Raw genomic sequence first — 27,024 nt, forward strand, 5'->3', positions numbered from 1 at the left:
TCAAAGTGCTTGATACCGTCGGTGGCTGGGCACCCGAGCTGGGGGCGGCAGCCAAGGGAGGTGGGCCGGGAGGGTGAAAGATGAACGAAAGTGCAGTCAGTTACATCTCGATGTTAAGAGGGGAGCGAGTGAGCGGAAGACTCTGGGAATGGAGCTCCAGTGTGTGCTGGGCAAAGGGAACGGGAGACAGCAGAGGTGGTGGGGGCGGGCGATTAAGGCCGTAGATGAGTTTCTCACTGGGGGAGGAACCTACTGGTCTCCATGGGACTGGGGTTTGCTCAGAACGTGTTCTGCATACAAGCAATCACTGCAGGAGCGGCCATTTCTGGTAGCTCACTATCTGGCAAGCAGCCAATTGTGGCGGGGAGAGGGCGCACTATCTAGCAGCCTTTGAACTCACAAGATTGGGGGAAGAAGTTGATTGCCCGGTCGGTGTTAGAGATGGCCATGTGGGAGGTATGGCTCGTTATCTGGCAGTAACAGGAGCCAGTGGCTGGGAGTCTGCCCGCAGTAGGCAGTATTATTTATATTGATCTGGTGTAATGAGGGGATGGTTTGCTGGAGGAGGGGGTGGAGAGTGGATGGAATTGATTGGCAGCTGGATATGGCCAGGGCTGCCAGTTGGACCATCCTGGTTTAAGCAAAAGAAGCAAAATGAAATCATCAACACTTTAGCAGTATTAAAACTCACTTTAGTTGCAGTCGACTTTTTAGTCTTTGGCCCCAACTCAGCTTCAGTATCTGAATCAGAATCCTTCTTCCTTTTGGGATGTTTAGCCTTGGGAGCAGTAGCCTTTTTGGGAGCAGCGTGTTTATCAGACACTGTGGATCCTGCCTTCACAGTGACCGTGCTTGATTTTGGAGGAGCCTTTTGTTTCTTGAGAGCATCAAAGATGGAAGGCTGGTTTTCATCTGGAAATCATGCATCTTAGATTAGACCCAATCAGTAGCATTATTCTTCATTATTATTTTTGAATGAAGCACAAGTAGAACGGAAAACAACACCAACTTGCACTTATATAGCGCCCTCCACGCAGGGTAGCCCCTCAGAGCGCTTGACAGTGGCGGAGCGTAGCCTGACTCCGAGCTAAACTCACAAGTGTCTCATCCCAACAGGGTTTGTTAGTGTAGGCATTGCCCGTGTGCACATTTAGTCCTCAATATGCACCGAATTTGCCGGTTGCAGTTGAGATGGCACAATTGATTCACATTGGACTAGGGAAAGGGGGAAAAAAGCCGTTCATGTTTGCTAGCTAGTGAAAATTTGCAATTAAACACTGGGTGTGAACAGAACAACAAATTACATTTTATAGTGCCTTTCATGTCAGGAGGACCCTTTGTGGTTAAAAAGCCTGCTATACTTACAACTGAACAATCAGCACTTGGGGGAAGTATTTGTGCAAATACATAGAACACCCCAAGCAAAAACAAATGCATTCATGAGAGGAGAAAATCTTCATTTAAAAAGTATACTGACAAGCCATGCACACATCCATGCAAAGAATCATAGAATCTTACAGCACAGAAGGAGGCCATTCGGCTCACTATGCCACTGCTGGCTCTTTGAAAGAACTATCCAATTAGTCCCCTGCTTTTGCCCCTGAGCCCTGCAAATTGTTCCTTTTCAAGTACATCTCCTTTTGAAACCAGCTTCGTATCTGCTTCCACCACCCTTTCAGGAAGTGCACTGTAACAACTCTGGGTAAAAAAAAATCTCCTAGTCTCCCCTCTGGTTCTTTGGTCAATTATATTAAATCTGTATCCTTTGGTTACCAACCTACCTGTCAGAGGAAACAGTTTCTCCCTATCTACTCATATTTCTCATTTCTCAAATTCCTCATAATTTTGAACACCTATTAATTCTCCCCTCAAATTTCTCTGGTCTAAGGAAAACAATCCCACCTTCTCTAGTTTCTCCACATAATTGAAGTTCCTCATCCCTGGGATTTGTAAATCTCCCCTGCATAATCTCCAAGGCACTGACTCATTCCTCAAGTGTGGTGACCAAAATTGGACACAATAATGAATATTATTTATTTTATTATAACACTCCAGCTGAGGCCTAACCAGCGACATGTAAAAGTTACAGAGGATACAGTTCATGACCTCTCTGCTGCCTTCGACACCGATGACCACTCTATCCACCGTCTCTCCTCTCACCTCAACCTTCATGGATCTGTCCATGACTGGTTCAGATTCTACCTCTCATACCGCCTCCACTTCATCTACACAAACAATTTCTCCTTTAGCCCCCGCACTGTCTCGTGCGGCGTTTCTCAGGGCTGACTTTGGTCCCCTCCTCTTCAATATCTATATGCCAAGACCATAGGCTCTCCTGATTGACTCCCAACAGTGCCTCCACACCTCAGGCACTGACAGCATCACCATCCATGCTCCCCTGCCCCACCATTAGCCACTCTGCCCCCACCCTCTGGAACTCCATCTCGCAGTCTCTCCGTCTTGCCCCCTCCCTCACCTTCTTCAAGACCCACCTCTTCGACCATGCTTTCGATCACCCTGCTTCCCAATCCGAACACCCAGCTCAGGTCTGAAACTGACTGTTCAGCGCCTTGTGAAGTCCTCCTGATGGAAAAGGTACTATACTAATGTAATTTTGTCGTCGTTGTTTAGCAGAAGTCTCTTGCATGAATAACCTAAATGACTGTCACCTTATGTTAAATTACAAACCCGATAATAAACCTTGCTAGCCAAAACCTGAAGTCACCTTGTAGCTGGGTCACCAAAGACCATTAGACCAAGATGATTCTTCATGTCAAAACAGGCTTCTAATTTATACTAGAAACATTTGTAACTAGTGTTCTTTGTGATACTTCAGATGGTAATTACCATGGATATAATAAACACTGGTTTGTATTGCTATATGTAACCAAAACCAATTGTTTATTTGGCACTAATTCCCTTGCCTTTCTTGGACGCAGCGGCAGGTTTGTTTCCAAGAGGTCGCTTTCTTGATGCAGGCTTGTCCCCAGTAGGTTTGGCTGTTGGTTTCTTTGTAGTAACCACCGTGGAAACTGGTGGTGATTCAGGCTCATCATCATCATTTTCCTTTATTGCAGGTTCAGCAATGGAGTCAGAAGAGGCGTCACTCACATCAGTATTGGCTTTCTGATCACTCTCCTCAGCTATAATAATGAACAAGTTGGAAAACAAACTAAATCCAAGTCATTATGGTAAATGACAAACAAAAATAAAATTCAGATCCAAAGCTACAAATTTAGCGCCTTATCCCGGAGCTCTGGTTTATATAGCGTCCTTCACTTCATGTGGGGTAGAGTCCCAGAGTACTTGTTTATATAGCGTCTGTCATGTGGGGTAGCGTCCTAGAGCATTTGTTCATATAGTATCTCTCACGTGGGGTAACATCCCAGAGCACCTGTTTATATAATGTCTCATGTGGGGTAGAATCCTAGAGCACTTGCTTATAGAGTGTCTCTCAAGTGGGGTATCGCCCGGAGCACTGGACGGCCTATTTCACCCAGATTTGTGAGTTTGGGATTTGGTCATCTTGAAGTGCGGGTTATGGTAAATAGTGGTAAAATAGGATTGTGAAAAAATGACATGACCAACCCCGAAATTCAAAAGAACTTTTAAACACATAAAGGCTCTGAGGTGAAAGGGACACCTGTCCCAATAATCTCAGGTAATTTTTGGTCAGTGGGAGATGAATTGTACTTACAGGCTTTCCTGGAGATCTGAGTTGACTGCAATACTGTATTCTTTTTGGAAGTGGCTTTTGAAAAGACCTTCTTTTCAGTCTTCCTGCAAAGTAAAATTACATTTATCAGAAGCACTTAAATACAAACAAATAAAAAAAGTTCCATTATTTCAGATTAATTTTAGTTGAATTAGTAAAACAGCTTTAGGTTTCTCTCTTACATTCGGGCAGGTTTTGACTTTGGAATTGAAAAGTCTGAGTCACTGTCAGAAATTGTAAATTCTTTGTCACTTTCCTCACTGACATGTTTCCCAGGGCCTTCATCATCTGTGCCTTCATCAGATGAATCAAATACATATTTTGTCTTTGATGCTATGATAAAAAAAGGAATTACAGAAGAATTAGCAAAATAAACATTTGTACTTGCCCCAGAAAAGATCAAAGTTGTTGGTTGGCTGCTGGCTCAATTGGAAGTACACTTTCTTCTGATTAAGAAGGTTGGGGGTTCAAGTACCACATTTGATTTGAGGCATTAAACTTCTACCCCAGCTCAGCTGCACGCTGGAGCAAATGACTGATATGATTGCATGCCAATAACTGCCTAAGAAATACATTAACTTAATAACATGCATATATAGTAGGGCTATTTTGTTGTTTTTAAATACCAGTGAATTTGGGCGTGTCTCGTTCCTCAAAGAACTACAAACATACTGTAGATTTAGCATGGAACAAACTGAAGGCACTGGAGATAATGTGGTCATTGATATCTTTCTAGCATTCTAACATACTGTTCTATAAAAACATTTAGATTGAACATTTTCAATTGTCTGATAGGTTAGACATTTTTTTCCGGCCAGCCGGGTGTCTGACACATGCGGAAACCCATCACCATGCTTAAGACTAAGCTGAGAATTCCATACATCCCATTTATACATGGAAATCCCAGAGATAGATTGTTGGAATGGAATGCACTCTGTGACTGGAGGGATGCATCTTGTTTACCTAATTCTGGAAAGTATTTGGTGCAGGTTGGCAAAAGCCAAGGTTTGGGGACCCCAGAGTGTGTGTTGGGGTAACTGTTGAAGTTAAATCACCTAAAATCTGCATAGCTTGCCATTGATATCACTGTCTGGAAGCTTTTGTGCTGCTTGTCCAGCTAGGACCACTATACATGATAGGGCTTTGGACTGCAGTGCTAACAGGAGCTGAGTGGGATAACTCTCTGCCCCCAGTGACTGGTCGGCCCTTCCAAGTCCTGCCGATGAGCCAGGCTGGGGTTGTGCTGGCGTCAGCACTGAGTGCCCTGAATACCGCGGACTCTCCTGGCTCAGGAACAGAATGTCCAAGACGGCCAGAGGGCTGGCTCGATTCCGGCATTCTGTTGCCAGGCATGTCACCTTGGAGCCAGTTCAGCTTGTTTTAAAAAAGGCAACCCTAATCTACAAACTAACGATGTTCCAGCTTCTGATTAAAAAAACAAACTCGGAGCAATTTATACACTAAACTTACGATACATCCGACTTTCATATCGTTACACTGAAGTCAAACAATTACCCGTTTTCCTTTGAAGTTTATCTCTCGGACCAACAACAACAATCTCCAGATCGCTGTCTGGCTCAGAACCAGAATCGGACCAGGGATTCCTCTTGTTCTTTGTAACTGGTTTAAATTGCAGTGTGGTTTGCTTCTGGGTTTTTTGTTTAGTTTCTGCCCCTGAAACGGTGGAGTGGACAGGAAGTTCATTTACAAACATAAATAGCACAACTGAAACACAGAGAGCAACTTAATATCTGAAGTCGTTGATAATAATAATTATAATCCTTGCATTTGATACAGCGCTTTTCACATCTTCTTGATGTCTCAAAGGCTTTCACTGAATATACTGTAAAGTGAATTGACTGTATATTCCGCCAATACCTCTCCCCAAAAGCCGCTGAAACCCTGGTCCGTGCCTTTGTCACCTCTCGGCTGGACTATTCTAACGCCCTCATCGCCGGCCTCCCATTCACAGCCATCCATAAAATCCAAATCACTCAAAACCCTGCCGGCCGCATTCTCACCCGCATCAAACTCCGCTCCCCGATCCCCCCAGTCCTTGCCAGACTGCACTGGCTGCCTGTCCCAGAGCGGATCGATTTCAAGATCCTCACCCTTGTATTCAAGTCCCTGCACTCCTCTGCACCCCCCGACCTCTCTGACCTCCTCTCTCCTCAAAACAGGACCCATTGCTTTCTTTCCTCCGGGTCTGGCCTCCTCCTCGTCCCCCAAGCCCTACACTCCACCCTCAGCGGCCGTACCTTCAGCCACTATGCCCCAAGGCTCTGGAACTGCCGTTCTCACTCCATTCGTCTCGCTCCCTCCCTTCCCCTTTTCAGGTCTCTGCTGAAGACCTTTCTTTTCGACTGTGCCTTTGGTTACATTCCTCCCCCTCCCCCTGGCTCAGTCCTGGGATCTGTTACTGTAAAGCGCTCTGAGGCGCCGCCCAGTGTGGAGGGCGCTATATAAATCCAAGTTGTTGTTTTTGTTGTACGTTTGTGGGTGAAATACGGCAGTCAATTTTGCACAGAGGTGTCCCACAGTCGTGGATTGAAGTGACCAACTTATTATTGTTTTTTTTTCTTGAGGGATTATTATCAGGTTGATAATAGTATAAGATTGATACCTTATATTCAAAATACATTGGCGGATGTGCCATTGATTCTCGCCAGCACTGTTTGCTGTGCAGCAGGATCATGTACAGTGTACTACTCTGCTACCTTTCTTGAGTGGGAGAAAATATAGCTATTCATGCACTTCTTGCATATATTTTCACCCACAAAATATAGGCAATTCACTCTACAGTATATTCTGTGAAGCGCTTTGAGAAGTCTTGAAGATGTGATAAGGCGCTATATAGGATTATTATTATTATTATCCTAGTTGATCAGAAACCTCTCTACGAAGATATTGTATGTGATAAAGAGGAAAACGTACAGGGCTTGACAATTTACAACTCCACCGTGCCTTTTGTTGATAAGACACTTATGGTGGGAATTTAGTCAATGTGTCCAGCAAATCACGCTATAGTAGCCAAGTTACATACCAGCTTTGGTATTCATTTTCTTGGTGAGTCGATCTGCCAGACTTAAAGGCTCCTGCAATTCAGGCAAATCCCCTTCCTCCTTTTCACCAAATTCCATTTTAACAGCAAGGCCATCAGCTTCATTCTGTAACCCAGGTAAAACAGTTTTAAAATTAAAATTTAAAATTAGCAATAGAATGATGACAAAGTGCTGTGCGTATTTCCCCCCATCCCTCCTCTTTTGAAGGTATTGACTATTTTGATAGCTTGACAGGCAGAGTAGCTTCGCGTACTTCATGTGAGCACAGGCAGTGACACGTTAACTTACTTTTCTGTCTGGTGTATAAATATCTAGCAAGGAGTACTGGAAAAATGTAACACTGGCTATATATTATCCAAATTAGCAGGGACTGAATGACTGTTTCACAAGGGGGAATGGGTGTCATAAGCTGATCACAACTTAAGTGAATAGTTTGTCATTTTGTGTGAATTTTATAATTTAGTATAAACATCCTAAATACCTCTGAACACAGAAGATATACAAACCTTTCCTCTTTTCCTGACAATTTTCTTGCTAGCTTCAGCTTTCATAGCACTAGTAACTCTGGGTACAACTCGCCTTCCTTTCGGAGAAGGCATAGTCTCTTCCAACCGCAGCTTCTTTTTAGTCTTTGCACCCTTGCCCTTAACAGCTTTCTCATTCAAATAAGATACCTCATCTTCTTTTTCCTGCGCCTCTACCCGCTGCCAAAAAAAAAGTTTATTTTGATTTACTTGTCACAATTTGAACAGTTTATTATAATTCAGAAAGCCTTCAATGTTTAAAATTGTTTATCACCTCTCGTGTAATGATCTGAGTAACACATGAAATTATAGTAAATATAAATTATATCATTACATAATATGTAATGTGACTTAAGTGAAGTCAGAGCTACAGGCAAACTGTATGAGTTGTATAAAATCCGATTTAATCAATAATTGACACTGCGAATGCGTAATTCAAAGCAGCTAGTAATGCACATGCAGTACTGTAGCCTAGATGTGCGCATACAGTGATGGGTCAAGACTGCAGTCCGCGATTCAACGAACCTTGACCCGTCACCCCATGTGCACTAACCGGCAAGCGTTGAGATAGCAGTAAATGAAGTTCTTCTGCGCCTGTGGCGGTAAAACCAAGACTCCGTTTCCTGCGATTCTACGCAGCTATCAAAGTGGGCACGTGTCAACAGATCAGGACGTCAGTTACTGTGATTCAATGCGGCCTTTAAGTGTGGGAATAATGGAGGCAAGGGGAGCAGCGTTACAAGTTAGGAGATGATTAATATTCCCAGTGCAAAGAAATTCAAATGGTTTTGATAGGGAACCGAATGAGACTCGCGTGCATGTTTGACTTAGGCGATTTTCCAATTTATAAAGATAAGACTTATGCAAGTTTTACTGTATTGTATAATGTATTATTAGATAGTAGGGCAAGCTGAGCAATCAAAAAGGATAACGTATAATGCAACATAACAAATAAAACAGCACCAAAGGTTAAGTAATTTCAATAAAACACAACACTTTGCTTCAGACAAGAACTAATTGTTTCAAATAGAGAATGTAGTTCAGAGAACGCTAGTGTACCTTATCTCGTTTGTATACATATGTGCATGGAATGTGGGGAATGAATTGAAAGATTAAAATATACCAGGATATTTTCTAATAGTTAAGAATTGAAACTGAAAACTTTGCAAGAAAATTGTAAATTCCCTGACCAGCAGTGCTTTCTTCCACCTCTACCACATTGCCTAAAACCTCACCCCAAAAGCTGCCATAACCCTTGTCCATGCCTTTGTCACCTCTTGGCTGGAAGACTCTAACGTCCTCCTCGCCGGTCTCCCTTCCTCCACTATTCACAAAATTTAGCTTTTTCAAAACTCCGCTGCCCACATTCTCACCCGTACCAAATGTTGTACCCCAAATACTCAAGTCTTTGCCATACTCCACTTCAAGATACTCACTCTAGTGTTTAGATCCCATCTCTCTGCTCTACTGGGTCGGGCCTCCTCTGCATCCCCCGAATCCTCTGCTCCACTATCGGTGGCTGTGCCTTCAGCCACTACGCCCCGATACTTTGGAACACCCTCCCTCAACCCCTTGGCTTCACCCCCTCCTTCTCCATCTTCAGGTTGCGCCTGGAGACCTTCCTCTTCTACCGCGCTTATCGTCACCTTCCCTCTCCCCCTGGCTCGGCCTCGGGCTCTGCCATTGTTAAGCTCTGGGACGCTATATAAATGCATGTTGTTGTTGTAAATAAGGTGAATGTGACTGCCATCAGCACAGCGCTCCAAATAGAATCATTTCTCTTCACCCTCCACGTACAGGAGTGAAAAGAAAAATCAATAATAATAATCCTTGCATTTGATATAGCGCTTTTCACGTCAGGAGGACGTCCCAAAGCGCTTCACAGAACACACTGTAAAGTGAATTGACTGTATATTTGTGGGCGAACGGGGCAGCCAATTGCGCACAGCAATGTCCCACAAACAGTCGTGGATTGAAAATGACCAATTTTATTATTGTTTTTGGTTTTGGAGGGATTATTATTATTAGGCTCTGTGTGGAGTAAGGAAACTTGCCCAAGGTTTCGCCCTCTGCCTGGAATTGAACTCAGGTCTCTCACTTGCAGGGCGAGTGCTCTAACCACTGAGCTACAGGACTCCACTTGAGTATTACACTTGAGTATCCCACGTATTACTGAAGGGATTTCAAACTCTTAACTGCAACAACTTTGTACAGATAAGCAATAGATTAACCAACATTGAAGGTGTATTTGTATATAACATTGAGTGCCACATTAAGGAGAACAGAAATAATACCTCAAGTTCCTCAATGAAGGCAGCCAAGTCGTCCTTCCACAAGTCAGATCCAGACTTCAATTTCAGGTCTTCCAGTTCTCTTTCCTGATGGAAAGTTAGAATGTCAGTGTTAAATTGTACGTCCTTGACAAACTCCCTAATTTATTAACTGAAACTGGATCAAAGATATGCTGAGGCAAATAACTTGCATTTATGTAGCACCCTTCATACAGGGTAGCATCTGAACATTTAACACTAGCAGAGCCCCACTCTAAGCCTGTGTGTGTGTGTGAGAGAGAGATTGAGAGACTGCAAGCACTGTTGAAGAGGAAGCCCACCAATGGTGGAGTGGAGAAGGGACAAGTAGAATGCCGGAGACAGCTGAGTAGAGGTGGTGGAGTGGGAGTAACAGGTTGGAGAAGTAGGGAGGTGCCAGGATGTGATTTATAGATGACTTTGAGGATCACAAAGTGGATCTGCTCTGTGATAAGGAGCCAGTGGAGCCTGGCAAGGACTGGGGTGATGGGGGTATGGAACTTAGCATGTGTGATAGGAAGCCAGTGGAGCCCGGTGAGGACTGAGGTGATGGGGTATGGAATTTGGAGCGGGTGAGTATACGGGTGACAAGAGTTTTTAAAATCAGTTGAATTCTGTGGATAGAGGAGCTAAGGAGCCCAGCAAGGAGGGCATTGGAATAGTCGAGATGCCGAAAGTGTGGACGAAGTTTTAGGCTATGTTGGGTGTGAGGTACAGAACCAGAAACAAAAAATCCAAAACCTAATCCTATTTCAATACTACAGCTACATGATTAGTTTCAATATTGGTGCAAGGAAATTCATTGCCAGAGTTAAAGATGGTTTACATTGATCTATGTACCCACTTTAACATCCCTTTGTTTAAGCAGCTCATCCTTTTTCTCTTTTGTCAAGTACCACATGGGCATATTCAAAAGGTAGTTGAAATCTGGTCCAGATGAAGTGTTAAATTCTTCTTCCTGCTCTTCTGTGTCCATGCTTTCCTCCTGTGAACAGGTAATTATAAACCATCAGCTATTTAAGAACAACAAATAAACCCACTTGAGGATAAAGAGAAAGGTGCTTTTAATATGTAAAGCACCACCTCACTTCTCACCAAGGTTTAAACTCTGCTCTGGAACTCTATCCCCCAGTGCCTTCGCCGCTTCCTCCCTTTCCTCCTTCAAGGCCGGTCTCAAGACCTTTCTCTTCGACCGTGCCTTCAGCTCCCCTCTCGACTCTCTACCCCCTCCTCGCTCCCTCCCTTCCCTCCCCTCACCCTGACCATTTCCCCCTGCTCGGGTCCCGACCCAACTGTCCAGCACCTTGGGACGTCCTCCTGACATGAAAGGCGCTCTATAAATTAAATCTTGTTGTTGTTGTTGTTGCTACATTACAAGAGAAATTTGATTTTTCTGTCAGTTTTTCCTTGAAGAATGACTTGTGAGTTCTGATAATCCAGTTAGCCGGGGGTAGAATACAATTATGATACAATCAACTAACAGAAGCTCCGAAACTACTAGATAGCAAAAGAAGTAAGTCTTCATTAAGAGGTGCTGCCACCTGTTGGCAAAGGTGCACTACATTGTAAGGTGCCAAAACTGTAGTGATTTTTCAAACACTCAAAACAAAGCTCAATTTCTCAACCAAATACAATTCTAACGCAGTACACTTATTAAATGCTTGATCAAAGTTTTTCAAATCCATCCTCACTGCTAATATTACTATGCATATCATTTATAATATCAGACAGTTTTGTACCATGTAGAATGCATCTTTAAGCTAAATAAGAATGTATCATCCTAGTCAGACCAGTTATCACTCTCACCATTAACCAAATAATGGTTCTCATCAATCCTACAATGGTTTACAACCAAAGAGTTCAAGTTTTACTATTAAATAAGAAAAACAGCATCATAAACTATTTGAAACATATTCACGCATTGCAGATTGGATATTAGTTTTTGGCCAAAATAGCACTACCGGCCACTTACCTTTTCTTGAGATTGTTTCCAGGCTTTCACAGGATCAGAATCATACCCACGATCAACCAGCAACTTGATCAGTTCACGCTTTGGTTTGTTTTCTGTGGGCCAGATTCACAGAAGTGTTTTAGCCGATTTATTTCAAGACTATCAGGAAAAAGAATCCCCTCATAACAAATGTGGCAGTCGAACTTCATAGAAAGCCCATCCAAACAGTTATTGGTTAATAAGAAATTTTCACTCACAAACGTATGACTAAAAAGCTGCAAGTTACATCATGAATATATGGATCTTTCGCCCACAAAGTACAGTCAATTCACCTTACAGTATATTGTGTGAAGAGCTTTGAGACGGCTTGAAGGCCTGATAAGGCGCAATATCAAATGCAAGAATTATTATTGTTATGCATCAATTCAATATTCTATATTTTCTTTTCAAGGATAAGATGAACACTATTAGCACTTTCTCATACAAAACACATTTCAACAATTCAAACTTAATAAAATTAGCCACCAATAAGGGACAGAGCGGCGAAGGTAAGCTGGGAACTGTCAGAGCGATGAAAAAAAAGAAAAAGTGACGTAGGTGACATCATCTTTTTTCAACAGCAGAACCAGGACCAACATCGACAAACTGTCAGAAACCACAACACTGACAGCAAATTAGAACAAAAAAAATAAAAAAAAATTGAAAACATTGTGTGAAAAGATGATGTGGCAAGTTAAATGTGAGGTCTGTGACATATGGGAGATAATGGAGGGCGCCCTGAGTCCGGGCGACTTCATCTGCAGCAAGTGGCTGCAACTCAGGAAGCTCCAGCTGAGAGTAGCGGAGCTGGAAGCCGAGGTGCAGACACTGCGCACCATCAGGGACAGTGAGAGGTTCCTGGACAGTATGATGGAGGAAACCATCACTCCCCTGAGACTCGGGAGATGCTTGCATCCAGTTAATGCTCAGGGACAGGATGTTTTCATCAGTCCTGCAGATAATGGGACCCCTGAGAGAGGGGTGATGGAGCCTTGGACTTCAAACGTGATCAACGGATGTGAGTATTTGATGGACCAGACACCTCAGGAGGTGGTCACCCCACCCCACACACCGAGGGTTCAGACGGAAAATGACTGGGTGACTGTCCGGCATGGTAGGAAGAGGGGACGGGCTGGGTAGGATGCCCCCAATAGTGTAGCACTCTCAAACCGGTACTCTGTACTGAACATTGAGAGTGTGGATATCTCCAGGGAGGACAGTATAAACCAATTGGTGGAACAGGGGACATAGGTAACAGGAGTCATTGGGTATACAACAGTGAGAGGTATAGACCGACGTTTTTGTAACAGAAGACGGGAGTCAAGGATGGTATGTTGCCTCCCTGGTGCAACAGTCTTGGACATCACAGAAAGGGTGGATAAAATTCCTCAGGGGGAAGGAGAACACCCAGAAGTGGTGGTCCAGGTGGGGATCCATGATATTGGTAAAAAAAAGGGCTGATACGCTACAGGGTGAATATCAAAAGCTGGGGAACATACTAAAGAATCGAACATCCAAAGTGGCGATCTCTGGATTGCTCCCTGTGCCTCGGGCAAATAAGTACCAGAATGGCAGGATCAAGCATATGAATGCTTGGCTGGAGAAATGGTCCAGAAAAGAGGGCTTCAAGTTTCTGGATCATTGGGACCATTTCTGGGGCAGGCGGGACCAGTATCATATGGATGGGTTGCACCTAAACAGGGCTGGGGCGAATGTACTTGCAGACAGGCTAACTAATGCTGTCTTTGCAACGACGTCCTTCCGATGCAAGAGGCGCTGGGTTAAGCGCGAGATCAATCACAATCTCGGGGTCTTGCACTGAAGCCTTCCCCTTTGCCCTCGCTTTGGGTTATCCTGTGGGGCCCTGTAGCTCAGGGGTTGGAGCACTCGCCTCGCGGGTGGGAGACCCCCGGGGTTCGATTCCTTCCCCTCCACGCGCGCACACACACACACACACACACACGCCTGTGGTGACTCGGCAGTGAGTAGGAACCCGGTTGTTAGTCGGTTGGTGGATTGTGTTGCACTCTCTCGACGGTCGGGCTTTCAGCCTCTCTGCCCCCACCCTCTGAAACTCCATCCTACGGTCCCTTCGCCTCCTACAAGGCCGGTCTCAAGACCTTCCTCTTCGACCATGCCTTCGGTCACCCTCCCCTACCCCCACCCTCCTACCCGCCCCTCCCCTTCCTCTTTGACTGTGTCTCTGTATGACTGTGTATGTGGTGCTGTGTGTGTGGGGCTGTGTGAGTGTGTCTGTGGCTTTGCAAGTGAGAGACCTGAGTTCAATTCCAGGCAGGGCGAAACCTTGGGCAAGTTTCCTTACTCCACACAGAGCCTAATAATAATCCCTCCAAAACCAAAAACAATAATAAATTGGTCATTTTCAATCCATGACTGTTTGTGGGACATTGCTGTGCGCAATTGGCTGCCGCGTTCGCCCACAAATATAGTCAATTCACTTTACAGTGTTCTGTGAAGCGCTTTGGGACATCCTCCTGACGTGAAAAGCGCTATATCAAATGCAAGGATTATTATTATTATTATTAGGGAGGGGGGTTTTGAGGGGGGAAGGGAATGCAAAATACAAAGAGCTAGAAAATGGAGAAATAAAACAGGAGGGAAGCGTAGAACAGGTCAAGTCGGTCTTGGAGTGCATGTGCCTAAATGCACGGAGTTTAGCAAACAAGATTGGTGAGCTGCAGGCTCAAGTGGTCATAGGGGATACAATGTAGTAGCAGTAGGAGACTTGGCTCAAGCAAGAACAGGAATGGGAGCTGAATATTCCTGGCTATAATGTATTCAGGAGAGATAGGGAAGGAAAAAAAGGAGGGGGTGTGGCAATGTTAGTCAAAGATACGGTTATAGCCATGGAAAGGGCCGAGGTGATGGAGGGCCCCAAAACAGAATCTATCTGATTAGAGTTAAGGAACAAAAAAGGAGCTGTTACACTGGTAGGGTATACTAGAAACCACCAAATAGTGGGAAGGAAACAGATGAGTAGATTTGCAAGCGGATCTCAGACAGATGCAAGGCCAATAAAGTCGTGATAATGGGGGACTTTAATTACCCCAATATAGACTGGCGAAACAACAGCGCAAAGGGCAAGGAGGGAGAAATATTACTAAAATGCATACAGGACAACTTTCTTGATCATTACGTTTCCAGCCCAACGAGGAAGGAAGCAGTGCTAGATCTAGTTCTAGGGAATGAAGTAGGGCAAGTGGAGCAGGTTTCAGTGGGAGAGCATCTGGGCAATAGTGATCATAACATCATTAGATTCAAAGTGCATATGGAACCATCACAAGGAACCATCTAAGGTAAAGATATTCAACTGGAAGAGGGCAAATTTCAGTAAGCTAAAAAGGGACCGAGCCAAGGTGGACTGGAAAGAAAGATTGGCAGGTAAAACAACTAAAGAGCAATGGGAAGTCTTCAAGGATGAGATAGCTCGGGGACAGAATAAATACATTCCCACAAAAGGGAAAAGTAGGGCTTTCAAACCTCCGTGGATGACGAAGGTAATTGTATCTAAAATGAAGCAGAAAAAGGGAGGCGTATGACAAATGTCAAACCTGAGATACAGAAGACAACCAAATCGAATATAGGAAGTGCAGAAGAGGTTTGAAAAAGGAAATAAAAGTGGCAAAAAGATTATACGAAAAAAGGTTAGCGGGTAACATTAAAGGGAATTCTAAAATATTTTACAAACATATCAAGGAAAAAAGGCTAGTCAAAGATAGGGTTGGGCCAATTAAGGACCAAGGGGGAATCTTATTCTGGAGGCAGAGGGCATGGCTGATGTGCTGAACGAGTACTTTGCATCTGTCTTCACAAAAGAAGTGGATGCACCAAATGCCGCAGTACCGGAGGAGAGGGCAGAGGAAATGGATAGGATAAGTATAAACAAAGAATACTGAAAAGGTTGACTGCACTGAAGGTAGATAACTCGCCCGGTCCGGACGGGATGCAGCCAAGATTACGATGGGAGGCACGGGTGCAAATAGCGGAGGCTTTGGCTACAATTTTTCAATCTTCGTTGGACACAGGAGTGATGCCAGAGGACTGGAGAGTGGCCAATGTGACTCCCCTGTACAAAAAGGGACAGAAGGACAAACCTGGGAACTCCAGGCCAGTCAGCCTAACATCAGTAGTGGGGAAACTCCTGGAGACGATAATCCGGGACAGAATAAATCTTCACTTAGAAGAATATGGGTTAATTAGGGACAGCCAACATGGATTTGTTAAAGGCAAATCTTGTCTAACAAATCTAATAGAATTTTTTGATGAGGTAACGGAGCGGGTGGATGAAGGTAGTGCAGTTGATGTAGTTTATATGGACTTCCAAAAGGCATTTGACAAAGTGCCATATGAAAGACTTGTAAGAAAGATAGAAGCCCATGGAATAAAAGGGACAGTGGCAGTGGATCCAGAACTGGTTGGAAGACAGAAAGCAGAGAGTTGTGGTGAACAGCTGCTTTTCTGACTGGAGGGAAGTGTACAGTGGCGTCCCCCAGGGATCAGAGCAGAACCACTGCGCTTCTTAATATACATAAATGATCTGGACTTGGGTATAACAAGTACCATTTCCAAGTTTGCAGACGACACAAAGTTAGGTAGGGGGTAAACAGTGAGAAGGATAGGAGCCAACTGCAGGAAGACATGGACAGAATAGTAAAATGGGCGACACATGGGAGATGAGTTTCAATGTGGAGAAATGCGAGCTAATGCATTTTGGTAGAAAGAATGATACAGGTTAGGTAATACAATCTTAAGAGGGGTAAAAGAACAGAGAACTGGGGGTGCAGGTAAATGAATCCTTGAAGGTGGCAGGACAGGTAGATAAAGCTGTAAAAAGGGCAAATGGGATTCTAGGCTTTATAAATAGGGGAATAGAGTACAAGAGTCAGGAGGTTACGATTAACCTATATAAAACACTGGTTAGGCCTCAGTTAGAATACTGCGCCCAGTTCTGGGCACCACACTATAAGAAGGATGTTAAGGCATTGGAAAGGTGCAGAGGAGAGTTACAAGAATGGTACCAGGAAAGAGGGACCTTGATTATGAGGAAGGGCGAGAGAGGCGAGGATTATTCTCATTGGAGCAGAGAAGGTTACGAGGAGACCTAATAGAGGTCTTCAAAATCATAAGGGGATTTGATAGGTTGGAAAGGGAAAAACTGATTCCACTGGTGGGTGTGTCGGTGACTCGAGGTCACAGATTCAAAATAGTCTCTAAAAGAAACAGAGGGGAGGTGAGAAGACATGTTTTCATGCAGCGAGTTGTTCGAATTTGGAAGGCATTGCCTGAAAGGGCGGTTGAGGCCGATTTGATAACTACTTTTAAAAACGTGATGAACGGGTATTTGAGGACGGGTTTGCAGGGTTATGGGGAAAGGGCTGGGGAGTGGGATTGACATTAATTGCTCTATTCAAAGAGCCGGCACAGACTCGATGGGCCGAATGGCCTCTTTTTGTGCTGTACAATTCTATGATTCTATGAATAAATTTTGAATACTTACCAATGATCAGAACGCCTTCGATCTTCTCCAAGATAAAACGAGCCTGGTTGCTGAGCTTGCTGTACTCTGCTCCCAGCATTCCTTCCAACCACTCCTTCCTCAAATTATAATATTTTAACCGCAACTCAAAGAATTCTTTTAGGATATCTTGTACATTATCATATTTCTTCAGACAGCCAGCATGGTCAAACAGCACCTACAAAGAGACAAGTTAACTCCATTGCGACAATTCTCACCCCTTTTGTATACAGTGTATGTCTCACCACCCTCCCCTCACAGAGTGCACTAAGTGGCCTCTGTGTTTGACCTCACTGAGCGCAAGGTGTACTTTACTAGTGAGAGTTACCACGGTGACAGGTACTGCCAATATTACAGCTAATTGGGAAGCTTCTGTCCCAGCCTTTTGTTTGGGTTCCCCCCCCACCCGAACGCACTCACCAAGCTATCAACCGCATACGTTTTTGCAAGGTTGATGCTCTCAATTCTTACAAAAAACACAGCAAAACATGTTTTAACAGAGGATAAATGCAAAAAACAGGGGTGACCATGTCATCACTCAGAAAGAATCATTGCTGAATCTGTGAAGCAACATCTAAATAATCAAGTTAAAAACATTGGAGTAACAGATGGCGTTTCCAATGATTTTTAAAAACAAATTAGTCTGGGAAATTCAGCTCACTGTGATATCAAAGCACCGTACCATTGAGTTGCAGGTGAGAGGGGTATTTAGCCTGAAGACTTTGTGCAGTCCTGCAGCCTCTGCTTCAGCTAGTTTCTCCTCAGTCATCGTCACCAGGAAACGAACAGTGGTATCAGTGTGGTACTCTCTATAGTCGGAGATCAGTGCTGGAGTCTTCTCTGTCCCGTTCACCATCGCCTCCAGTACATTCTCTTTGTAATTCTAAAAATACACACACCCTTCTATTTAAAATCAATACACTATTTTCAACAGTTTTGCGATGATATTTTCAGTCAGTAGATGTATAATAACAAGACTTAAAAAAGTACCTGGGTCCATGTCCTGACAGGAAGCTCTGAAATTTCTACTGTGGTGGAATCAAGCACGGAGATTTCACCATTAATCATATACTGATTAAGACCCAGCTCGTGAATAGTTCCCTTGAAGTTTTTGTAGTTAGGAAGCTATTAAAAAACAGGTACATTAAACAGTGAGTTAAAATTAAATATGAATGCTCTGTGATCAATTACGTGACCATTATAATAACTGGAGTGATGGGCTAAAACCAAATAAAACTACTTCCATCACCAGGGTGAACACAAGTCCACATGAAGTTTTGACTCACCATTGGCAGTGGGTCCTCTCCTTCCAGCATTCGCCTGACATTGTTAACAATTTCTCTTACATCATAATTGGGGATTTTACTTGCCCACCCGGTGCCAATGCCCTCTGTACCATTGACTAAAACCAGAGGAATGATTGGGATGTACCACTCTGGCTCCACCCTCTGGTTATCATCAAACAAGTTGTTCAGCAGATTATCATCGAGTGATGGGAACACACGGCGAGCCAAAGGGCTGAAAAAAACAAAATGTGTCAATCACTGACCCCTCCTTTGCCATCACTGATTATGATTAATCCTTTGATTATGGAAGAAGGAAGAATCTAGTTCAATATTCCAAATTACAATGAAAAAGCGTGAAAGTGTGGCTATGCGTTAACATTCCTAAATTAGAAAACTTCAAACAGTATGACACATCAGCAATATCTAGCGGTAAGAAATTAAAATCCTATAAAATGTGTCATCAAGGAATATTTGTACGGCACAACCCATTGAACATCCAAAGCCATGACTAGTTCTAAACCATTCTTAGTTGGAGTTTAAAGTTAATAAAAAAACACACAAGTCAGCAACTTGATAAGACTTCAGCCATAATTTATACCGTACAAATGCCCACATAACTACAATAGAAATGTTGGAAGTTCTGTCTGCAAAGCTGTTACTAGCCTCACCTTAGCATGGTGAAAATGTACCGAGGGCTGGCTGCATCCTTGCCACCGTGAAGCCGTGTACCAAATTGACCAATGGGCTGCAGAAGGCTGATGTTATTACTGCCCACAAAGTTCTGAGCTAAGCCAACAATTGTCATCATAAGGGATACCTGATTTTAACAGAAAATCATCAGTTAACAAAAAAGCATTACAGGTTTCCATTATCACAATAGGTTGAGCCAAAAGAAATGTTAAAAATCTATTTAAGATCAATTATTTGTAGGCGTGAATGATAAATTACTATGGTAATTATGCACCTTATCAATACTCATCAACTTATTTTAGTGGTCAGAGCTTTAGCTAGCATGAGTGAGAAAATGTATGCCCCTAGTGATCACCCAAGCATGCTGTTACATTAATTCCTGTTCTAGCACCTGAATACAATTCAAAATCAGCCAGAAGTTTTAATTCATATTTCTGAGAACCCACATAAGCACGGCAGACACTAGACTGTCTCAAAAAATTCACATACAGGTTTGCAATTTTTCCACAAATCAAAAAATTTTTAGCCGACACTAAGGGTTAATCAACAGTCTTACCTCACCATGATGGTAGGCTGACATTTCAGCAATTGAACCAGCCAACTGGGCAACTTTGACCTCACGTTTGTCATTCCGCTTGAAGCAAGTAAACAGGACCTTGCGCTGACCTGGTTTGAGGCCTGTATTATTGAAGATACAAAAGTTACCACAGTAAGTTACAATTAAAACAATTGTTTCAAAAATAATAATAATCCTTGCATTTGATATAGCGCTTTTCACGTCGGGAGGACGTCCCAAAGCGCTTCACAGAACACACTGTAGAGTGAATTGACTGTATATTTGTGGGCGAACGCGGCAGCCAATTGCGCACAGCAATGTCCCACAAACAGTCGTAGATTGAAAATGACCAATTTATTATTGTTTTTGGTTTTGGAGGGATTATTATTAGGCTCTGTGTGGAGTAAGGAAACTTGCCCAAGGTTTCGCCCTCTGCCTGGAATTGAACTCAGGTCTCTCACTTGTCTCTCACCACTGAGCTACAGGACTCCACAAATGATCTGAATTGATTTTTCTCATCTTGAAACAACAAATTCCGTCTGTTTCTCAAAGATTACATTTTCTCCTTTTGGGAAGAATTCCTAGTATGTTAAATTTTTTTGTAAAAGGCTTACCATCCACAAGTGATGGAATTGATCTCTCATTGTCAGAGTTTGAGAAGAGAACCAGCTCCTTATTGATGAAGTCATTGTAAGTCAACTGTTTGGTTTCTTTTCCGTATAAGTAATTCTGTTAAGAGTTTAAACAATTCAGTTGTTAAAGGTACAGCTAAGAGGAACAATGTAAACAATGATACTCCATACTCATACTCCATTTGTTGCATATCAGTGAGTTTAACTTTCTTTAGTATTAGCTTAATGATACAATATTGCAAAAAAGTGTGCGCCAAACATCAGGCACGTGTGCTATGCGAAGGAGAATTTTAAAAGGACATAAAAGCCATGGATGATCACTTCACAAAAGTAAAAGAAAGTGAACGTCACACAAGATATTCCAAATGGGATTCAGCCATACCTCTGCCAATCCATAAAGTCTGCGCTGTCTTCTGTCTACCATGAAGTTGGTCAGCCATTCTTTACGTTCCTCTATTTTTTTCTTGCTAAAGGCCTGAAGTAAATAAAGTAGTTCGTTTAAGTACTGTGTACATGTTTGGCAACACATAAGACAATCAAAACTAAAATTTAAAAAATTGGAGAATATACTTACCAGGGTGATTGCAGCATCATCTTTAGCCCCATCATACCTGAAGGGGATGCGATGTCTCTCCATCTCAGCAAAATATTCCTTTGCCTCCTTAGCTGTGCTGGTACCCAAACCTAGCAGATTGAAATTGAATAATTAAATGTAAACAAACGCAAGTCTCTCCATTATCTCATTTCGGCCACAATTGAAAATGAAGGAAACGTTCCACGTGGCTCCAGTTTAAAAAGATAATGATTCAGGCATCACATCTCAATAATGTCATCTGTTTGCAGCAAACAGACCTAATCCATATGGCTAATCCACCTCAGTATTCCAGCCCGGATTTCCAAACGTACTGCGGCACTACATAATACCATACAGCAAACTCGGTATCCACAATTCCCAAAAGGCAAGTTCAGTAATGTCAGATAGCCCGGTAGAAGAACATAGTGAAGAGTGAAAGCTAATTGCTATCCAAAGGGAGAGGCACACAATGCAAAATGAGACAATCAGACTGTGCCCTGGGAATTAGTCAATGTTCTAAGCCACAGGATAGAGAAAATTAATACAATTTATTTATTCATTTTAACCAATCTTTTTTGGTTTTCTCTCTCCCCATGAACAACCCAGACGTAAACCTAAAGTGAACATCACCACAAAATGGATCCCAGGGATCAGAGTAAAGTGCATAATAAAATGAGCAGGTTCTTACATGTCTCAGTGAGAGCACTACCACACAGGGTTTTAGAACAAACCTTTGTAGTACTTTATTTTCCATGTTCTGCTGTTTTCAGTATTTTGTTTCCATCCCTCAAATTCCGGAATACTGTAAAATGGTATTTCCTGCTTGTTTTTTGTTGCCTGCAAAGATCAGAAGCTCACTACATTGTATCAACAAGTTCAGTGTTGAAGTGAACTCATAGAAACTAAAGTAAATTCTTCCCAAGATTAGGGCATGGATTGGTTACACATTGGAGCTTAATCCAAGACAACAATAATTCATCATTTTGTTTCCTCAAAACAATAATCCATCATGAAATTGTTCAAAGAACCCAAATGTTTGACAAACCTTTACAATTGGAGTGATGAACTCCTCTAGGAATTTGTGCTTGAGGAGGGAAGGCCAATTGTGATGAATAAAGTTGATCAACAAGCCTTTAATATGGGAGCCATCTTGATCCTGCAAAAGATGGTCATGGTACCTCAGAATTCAACTTAAAAAGTTGGAAAATTCTATTAACTTGCATACGTAAGGAAAATGAATGAAAATGACCTGATCTGTCATGATCATTATTTTTCCATAGCGAAGTGTCTTAAGAGACTCCTTGTCATCGTAATTCTTCTTGTACTGTAGACCAATGATTTTTATGATACTGTTGATTTCAGCATTTTCCATGATCTGTAATGAAAGAAAATAGTTTAAGAATCTAATAGTTTTCCTGAAGATACTACCCACTGAAGTGCACAGTTCATCAATTATGAATCACCATAAACTTTAACAGACGAAGAGATGTGGAGTGGATGGATGAAGAATTAATCTCTTCCTCCCCTCCACCAGTTGGGCAACAATAAAGCCACTAAGATGGGAAAAGAGTGTGTAGGGAAAGAGAGGTGGGCATTTAACCTAGAATTAAGCCAAGGCAGAATTAGGGTCAATTTAAACAACAGTTGCAGGTGAGAGGATGATGAGCCTGGATTGGTTACCAAATGTTCGATGGAGACTGTGGTCAGATGCTTGGATGAGATTTGAACCAGATGGATCTACAAACTACATTTTGTTCATAACTACAAGAGGGGTTGTCCTGGAGAAGAGCGATCAGGCATTTTATACTGTGCTCAAGCTATAAGGATTAGAGGCTAAACCATGCGCTATGACTGCTTATCCAGGACATTAAGTACCAAGTAAATAACGTGAGCTATATGAACATTGTTAATACTAGTTTAGACATATACCTGTTTGTGTGAAGCTTCTCGAACGTTGAGCATTTTGCCTCGAAGGGGAAATATACCATATCTATCTCGTCCAACAACTCCCAGACCTGAGACAGCCAATGTTTTGGCTGAATCTCCTTCAGTTAGGATAAGGGTGCAACACTGAGAATTCTTACTTCCTAAGGAAAATAATAATTTTCACAAATTAAACAATTTTCACTCAAAAGGCGCTATACAAATATAATCTTGTTGTTGTTATACTGTTCTTCCATGTATACACATTATTATGTTTTAACCAACTTGTATTAATCATGGAAACTTTTGGGGGAATCAACAAAACAAGGGCAAATTTCCATTAAACAGACAATATACCCAAAAGGAACACAACAAATAATAAAGATCCCCACTTTACATAGAATCATACAGCACAAAAGGAGGCCATTCGGCTCATTGTGTCTGTGCTGGCTCTTTAAAAAAAGAGCTATTCAATTCAATCTTACTCCCCAGCGATCTCCCCATAGCTCTGCAAACATGTCTCCCCCAAATAATTAACTACTTCTCTCTTAAAAGTTGTTAACGAATCGGCTTCCACCAGCCTTTCAGGCAATCATTTGAGATCCCAACAACTCGCTGTGTGAAAACATTTCTCCTCGGTTTCTTTTAACAACTATTTTAAATCGGTGTCCTTGGGTTACCGACTCACCCGCCAGTGGGAATAGCTTCTCCTTGTTCACACTATCGAATCCCCTCATCATTTTAAAAACTCCTATTAAGTCTTTCTTAACCTTCTCTGCTCCAAGGAGAATAATCCCGGCTTCTCAAGCCTCCCCTGATAACTTAAGACCCTCATTCCTGGTACCATCCTGGTCAATCTCCTTTGCACCCTCTCCAATGCCTTGACATCCTTCCTCAAGTGTGGTGCCCAGAACTGAACACAGTCTCTAACTGAGGCCGAACCAGTGTTTTATAAAGGTCAGTATTGGTCAATAATTTCCTGACTTTTGTATTCTATGCCTCTCTGTATAAAGCCTAGTATCCCGTATGCTTTTTTTTAAAAAAAACAGCTTTATCTACCTGTCCTGCCACCTTAAAAGATTTACTTATATGAACTCCCAGGTTTCTCTGCACCTGCACTCACTTTAAGATTGTACTGTCTAGCTTATACTGCACACTTCCCTCCAGTCAGAAAAAACAACTGGTCACCACCACTCTCTGCTTTCTGTTTCCCAGTCAGTTGTGTAACACTGTCTATTTTGTTTACAAGTGGGAATGTACTTGTTCTGTCCCTGAACTACCTCCTCCTTGAAGGTTTCCCATTGCTCGTTAGCTGTTTTACCTGCCAATCTTTTTTTCAAGTCCACCTTGGCTTGGTCCCTTTTTAACTCACTGAAATTAGCCCTCTCCCAGTTGAGTATCTTCACCTTTGAGTGCTCCTTGTCCATTTCCATAACTATTCTAAACCTAATGGAGTCCTGTAGCTCAGTGGTTAGAGCACTCGCTTTGCAAGTGAAAGACCTGAGTTCAATTCCAGGCAGAGGGCGAAACCTTGGGCAAGTTTCCTTACTCCATACCCCTAATAATAATCCCTCCAAAACCAAAAACAATAATAAATTGGTCATTTTCAATCTACGACTGTTTGTGGGACATTGCTGTGCGCAATTGGCTGCCGCGTTCGCCCACAAATATACAGTCAATTCACTTTACAGTGTGTTCTGTGAAGCGCTTTGAGACGTCCTCCCGACGTGAAAAGCGCTATATCAAATGCAAGGATTATTATTATTATTATTAATGATGTTGTGATCACTGTTGTCCAGATGCTCTCCAACTGAAACCTGCTCCACTTGCCCCACTTCATTCCCCAGAACTAGATGCAGCACTAATTCCTTCCTCGTTGGGCTGGAAACATACTGCTCCAGAAAGTTATCCTGCATTTCATTTCAATAATCCTTCCCCCTCCTTGCCCACTGTTATTTTGCCAGTCTATGTTAGGATAATTGAAGACCCCCATTATCACTAACTTTCTTTCTTTCTGAAATCTGCTGCAGATTTGCTCATCTATCTCCTTCTCACTATTTGGTGGTCTATAGTATACACCTAACAGAGTAACAGCTCCTTAACTCTAACCAAATAGATTCTGTTTTTGGACCCTCGAGCACATCGTCCCTTTCCAATGATAATTGCATTGACACACTCTTCCTTGTGTGTCCCGTGTCTCCATTTGCTTTTGACTCCCCTCCCCAGAGGTGTCATCACCCTGACCAATATTCAGTACAGCGAACCGGTTTGTGCGTGCCACACTCTCAGGGGATTTCTGCACAGCCTGTCCCCACTTCCTACCATGCCGGATGGACACCCACTCCCTCTCCTTCTGAACCCTCTGTGGCTGTGGGGTGACCACCTCCTGAAACGTTCGATCCAGGAACTCTTCCACCTCCTGTATGCTATGTAATGACACCAGCCTCTCCTTGAGCTCAGAAACTCTAATCTCGAGCAGCCAGGGGCACTTCTACACGTGTCTGCGCAGGGCACAAAGCATCCTGGAGTTCTCACATGGCACACATTGTGCATGCAATAGGTCTCATCTGCCCTACCATATTCCCAGACACGTTTTATATTATTTTAATATAACTTACATATTTTATAATTATGCAGCTCTTCCCCTTCTGCACCTAATTCCCACTCTCACCATTCTTGTTTTCTTTATAAACAGAATTCTCTCTGTTCCACCTCACTCAGTTTTCTCATCACACTGCTGGGGTCTCTGCTCAAGTTTTTGTGCAACATTTCTACAATGCTCATTAAAAGTATAGGAACACAGACTACACTGTTCAGTTTATTAAGTCTGTTCACCATTTCATTAGATAATAATTGATCTGAAACTTAAAAACCATTATCAAAAGCAAAAATTATTATTTCACTGGATACCGGTGCACACAAAACATTCACCTACCTCCCTCTTATATACTTCAACTGACCTAGCATCTACAACAATTGGTGTAGTGAATTCCACATTTACACAACCCTTGATGTGAAAAAATGTATTCCAATTTCACTCGAATTGGTATAGCTCTAATTTGAGTCCCACTCCACCATCATAGGTAATATAAATAATAATCCTTGACATTTGATATATCAAATGCAACTGCGCCTTATCACATCTTCGAGACATCTCAAAGCGCTTCACAGAATTTACCGTAGAGTGAATTGACTGTATATTTTGTGGGTTAAACCCTGCAGCCAATTCTGCACAAGTGTCCCAGTTGTGGATTGAGTGACCAATTTAATTTTTTTTGAAGGAAAAGTGATCTACAAATCGACTATTACACTTGCAATCTGATCCAAAAGGTTGGGCCAAAGACACAAGTGCCATTCCAGAATACTGATTAGTACTAAATATCAGAATAATTTTAATCATACCAGCATCATTGGCATCATCCAGTTTGGGAATGCCCTTGATCTTGCTGTGTTTCACTCCTGAGCACTTCTTATTCAGCAAATTCTGTGCCTTAAATCGAACCCAATTCATGATGCTTTCAACCACACCACAGTTCAATGCCTACAACAGAAATTAAAAAGAAAAACAATCTATAATAATAATTATACTTGTATTTAATTAAAATTACACAAGTTTATTGGACTGAATTAATTGTTGACCTTCGGATTGGGCTAATTGTTAAAATCAGTTCATGTAATGACTTAAGAATCAATTCTGAAAGTCCATCAATTCTGAAAGTGTCAGTGATTTAGCCAAGAAATTATATTAAACTTAAAAATTTGTGGGTTTGAGGTTTGTAAGTTACCAATGCACAACACAACTAATCCAAATAAACCAGACACGGGCAAAGTGCACATACGCACGTTACCCATACATTAATTCTGAATCCTACAGGACGAAATTAAACAATTGACTTCAGTGTTTTGAGTGCCCAACTAAATATCACTCAAATTGTACTAACGATATACCAGGGCTTAAAGGGTTAAATTACGAGGACAAGTTGCATAAACTTGGTCTGTATTCGCATGAGTTTATAAGTTTGAGATTGAAGTGTTTAAAATGATAGAGATTCAACAGAAACAGAAGTTGCCTCGCAAGCGAAAAACCTGAGTTTGATTCCTGGCAGGGCGAAACCTTGGGCAAGTTTCCTTCCTCCACATGCCTGATAATAATCCCTCAAGAAAAAAAATTATAATAAATTGATCACTTCAATCCACATCTGTTTGTGGGATACTGCCTATGCGCAA

At 42.4% G+C, this 27,024-nt stretch overlaps 1 protein-coding gene across 1 annotated transcript in view; it reads right to left on the reverse strand.

The window, feature by feature from the left end:
• top2a (DNA topoisomerase II alpha) overlaps positions 1-27,024 on the reverse strand; it is a 37,156-nt gene that overhangs the window by 1,847 nt on the left and 8,285 nt on the right. Inside the window, exons 11-34 of the mRNA XM_042343158.1 lie at positions 26,200-26,338; positions 22,804-22,961; positions 22,124-22,249; positions 21,920-22,030; positions 21,606-21,711; positions 20,875-20,984; positions 20,683-20,775; positions 20,283-20,397; positions 19,669-19,790; positions 19,091-19,239; positions 18,423-18,654; positions 18,127-18,261; positions 17,819-18,019; positions 17,119-17,314; positions 11,583-11,674; positions 10,455-10,595; positions 9,596-9,679; positions 7,284-7,481; positions 6,759-6,882; positions 5,231-5,389; positions 3,898-4,048; positions 3,698-3,780; positions 2,925-3,143; positions 692-912 (exon numbers count right to left, since the gene is read on the reverse strand). Of these exons, the coding sequence (XP_042199092.1) occupies positions 692-912; positions 2,925-3,143; positions 3,698-3,780; positions 3,898-4,048; positions 5,231-5,389; positions 6,759-6,882; positions 7,284-7,481; positions 9,596-9,679; positions 10,455-10,595; positions 11,583-11,674; positions 17,119-17,314; positions 17,819-18,019; positions 18,127-18,261; positions 18,423-18,654; positions 19,091-19,239; positions 19,669-19,790; positions 20,283-20,397; positions 20,683-20,775; positions 20,875-20,984; positions 21,606-21,711; positions 21,920-22,030; positions 22,124-22,249; positions 22,804-22,961; positions 26,200-26,338 (3,465 nt within the window). The remainder of the gene's footprint in view (positions 1-691; positions 913-2,924; positions 3,144-3,697; positions 3,781-3,897; positions 4,049-5,230; positions 5,390-6,758; positions 6,883-7,283; positions 7,482-9,595; positions 9,680-10,454; positions 10,596-11,582; positions 11,675-17,118; positions 17,315-17,818; positions 18,020-18,126; positions 18,262-18,422; positions 18,655-19,090; positions 19,240-19,668; positions 19,791-20,282; positions 20,398-20,682; positions 20,776-20,874; positions 20,985-21,605; positions 21,712-21,919; positions 22,031-22,123; positions 22,250-22,803; positions 22,962-26,199; positions 26,339-27,024) is intronic.

The sequence above is a fragment of the Callorhinchus milii genome, unplaced genomic scaffold (genome assembly GCF_018977255.1).
Source record: "Callorhinchus milii isolate IMCB2004 unplaced genomic scaffold, IMCB_Cmil_1.0 Scaffold23, whole genome shotgun sequence".
Lineage (NCBI taxonomy): Eukaryota > Metazoa > Chordata > Chondrichthyes > Chimaeriformes > Callorhinchidae > Callorhinchus > Callorhinchus milii.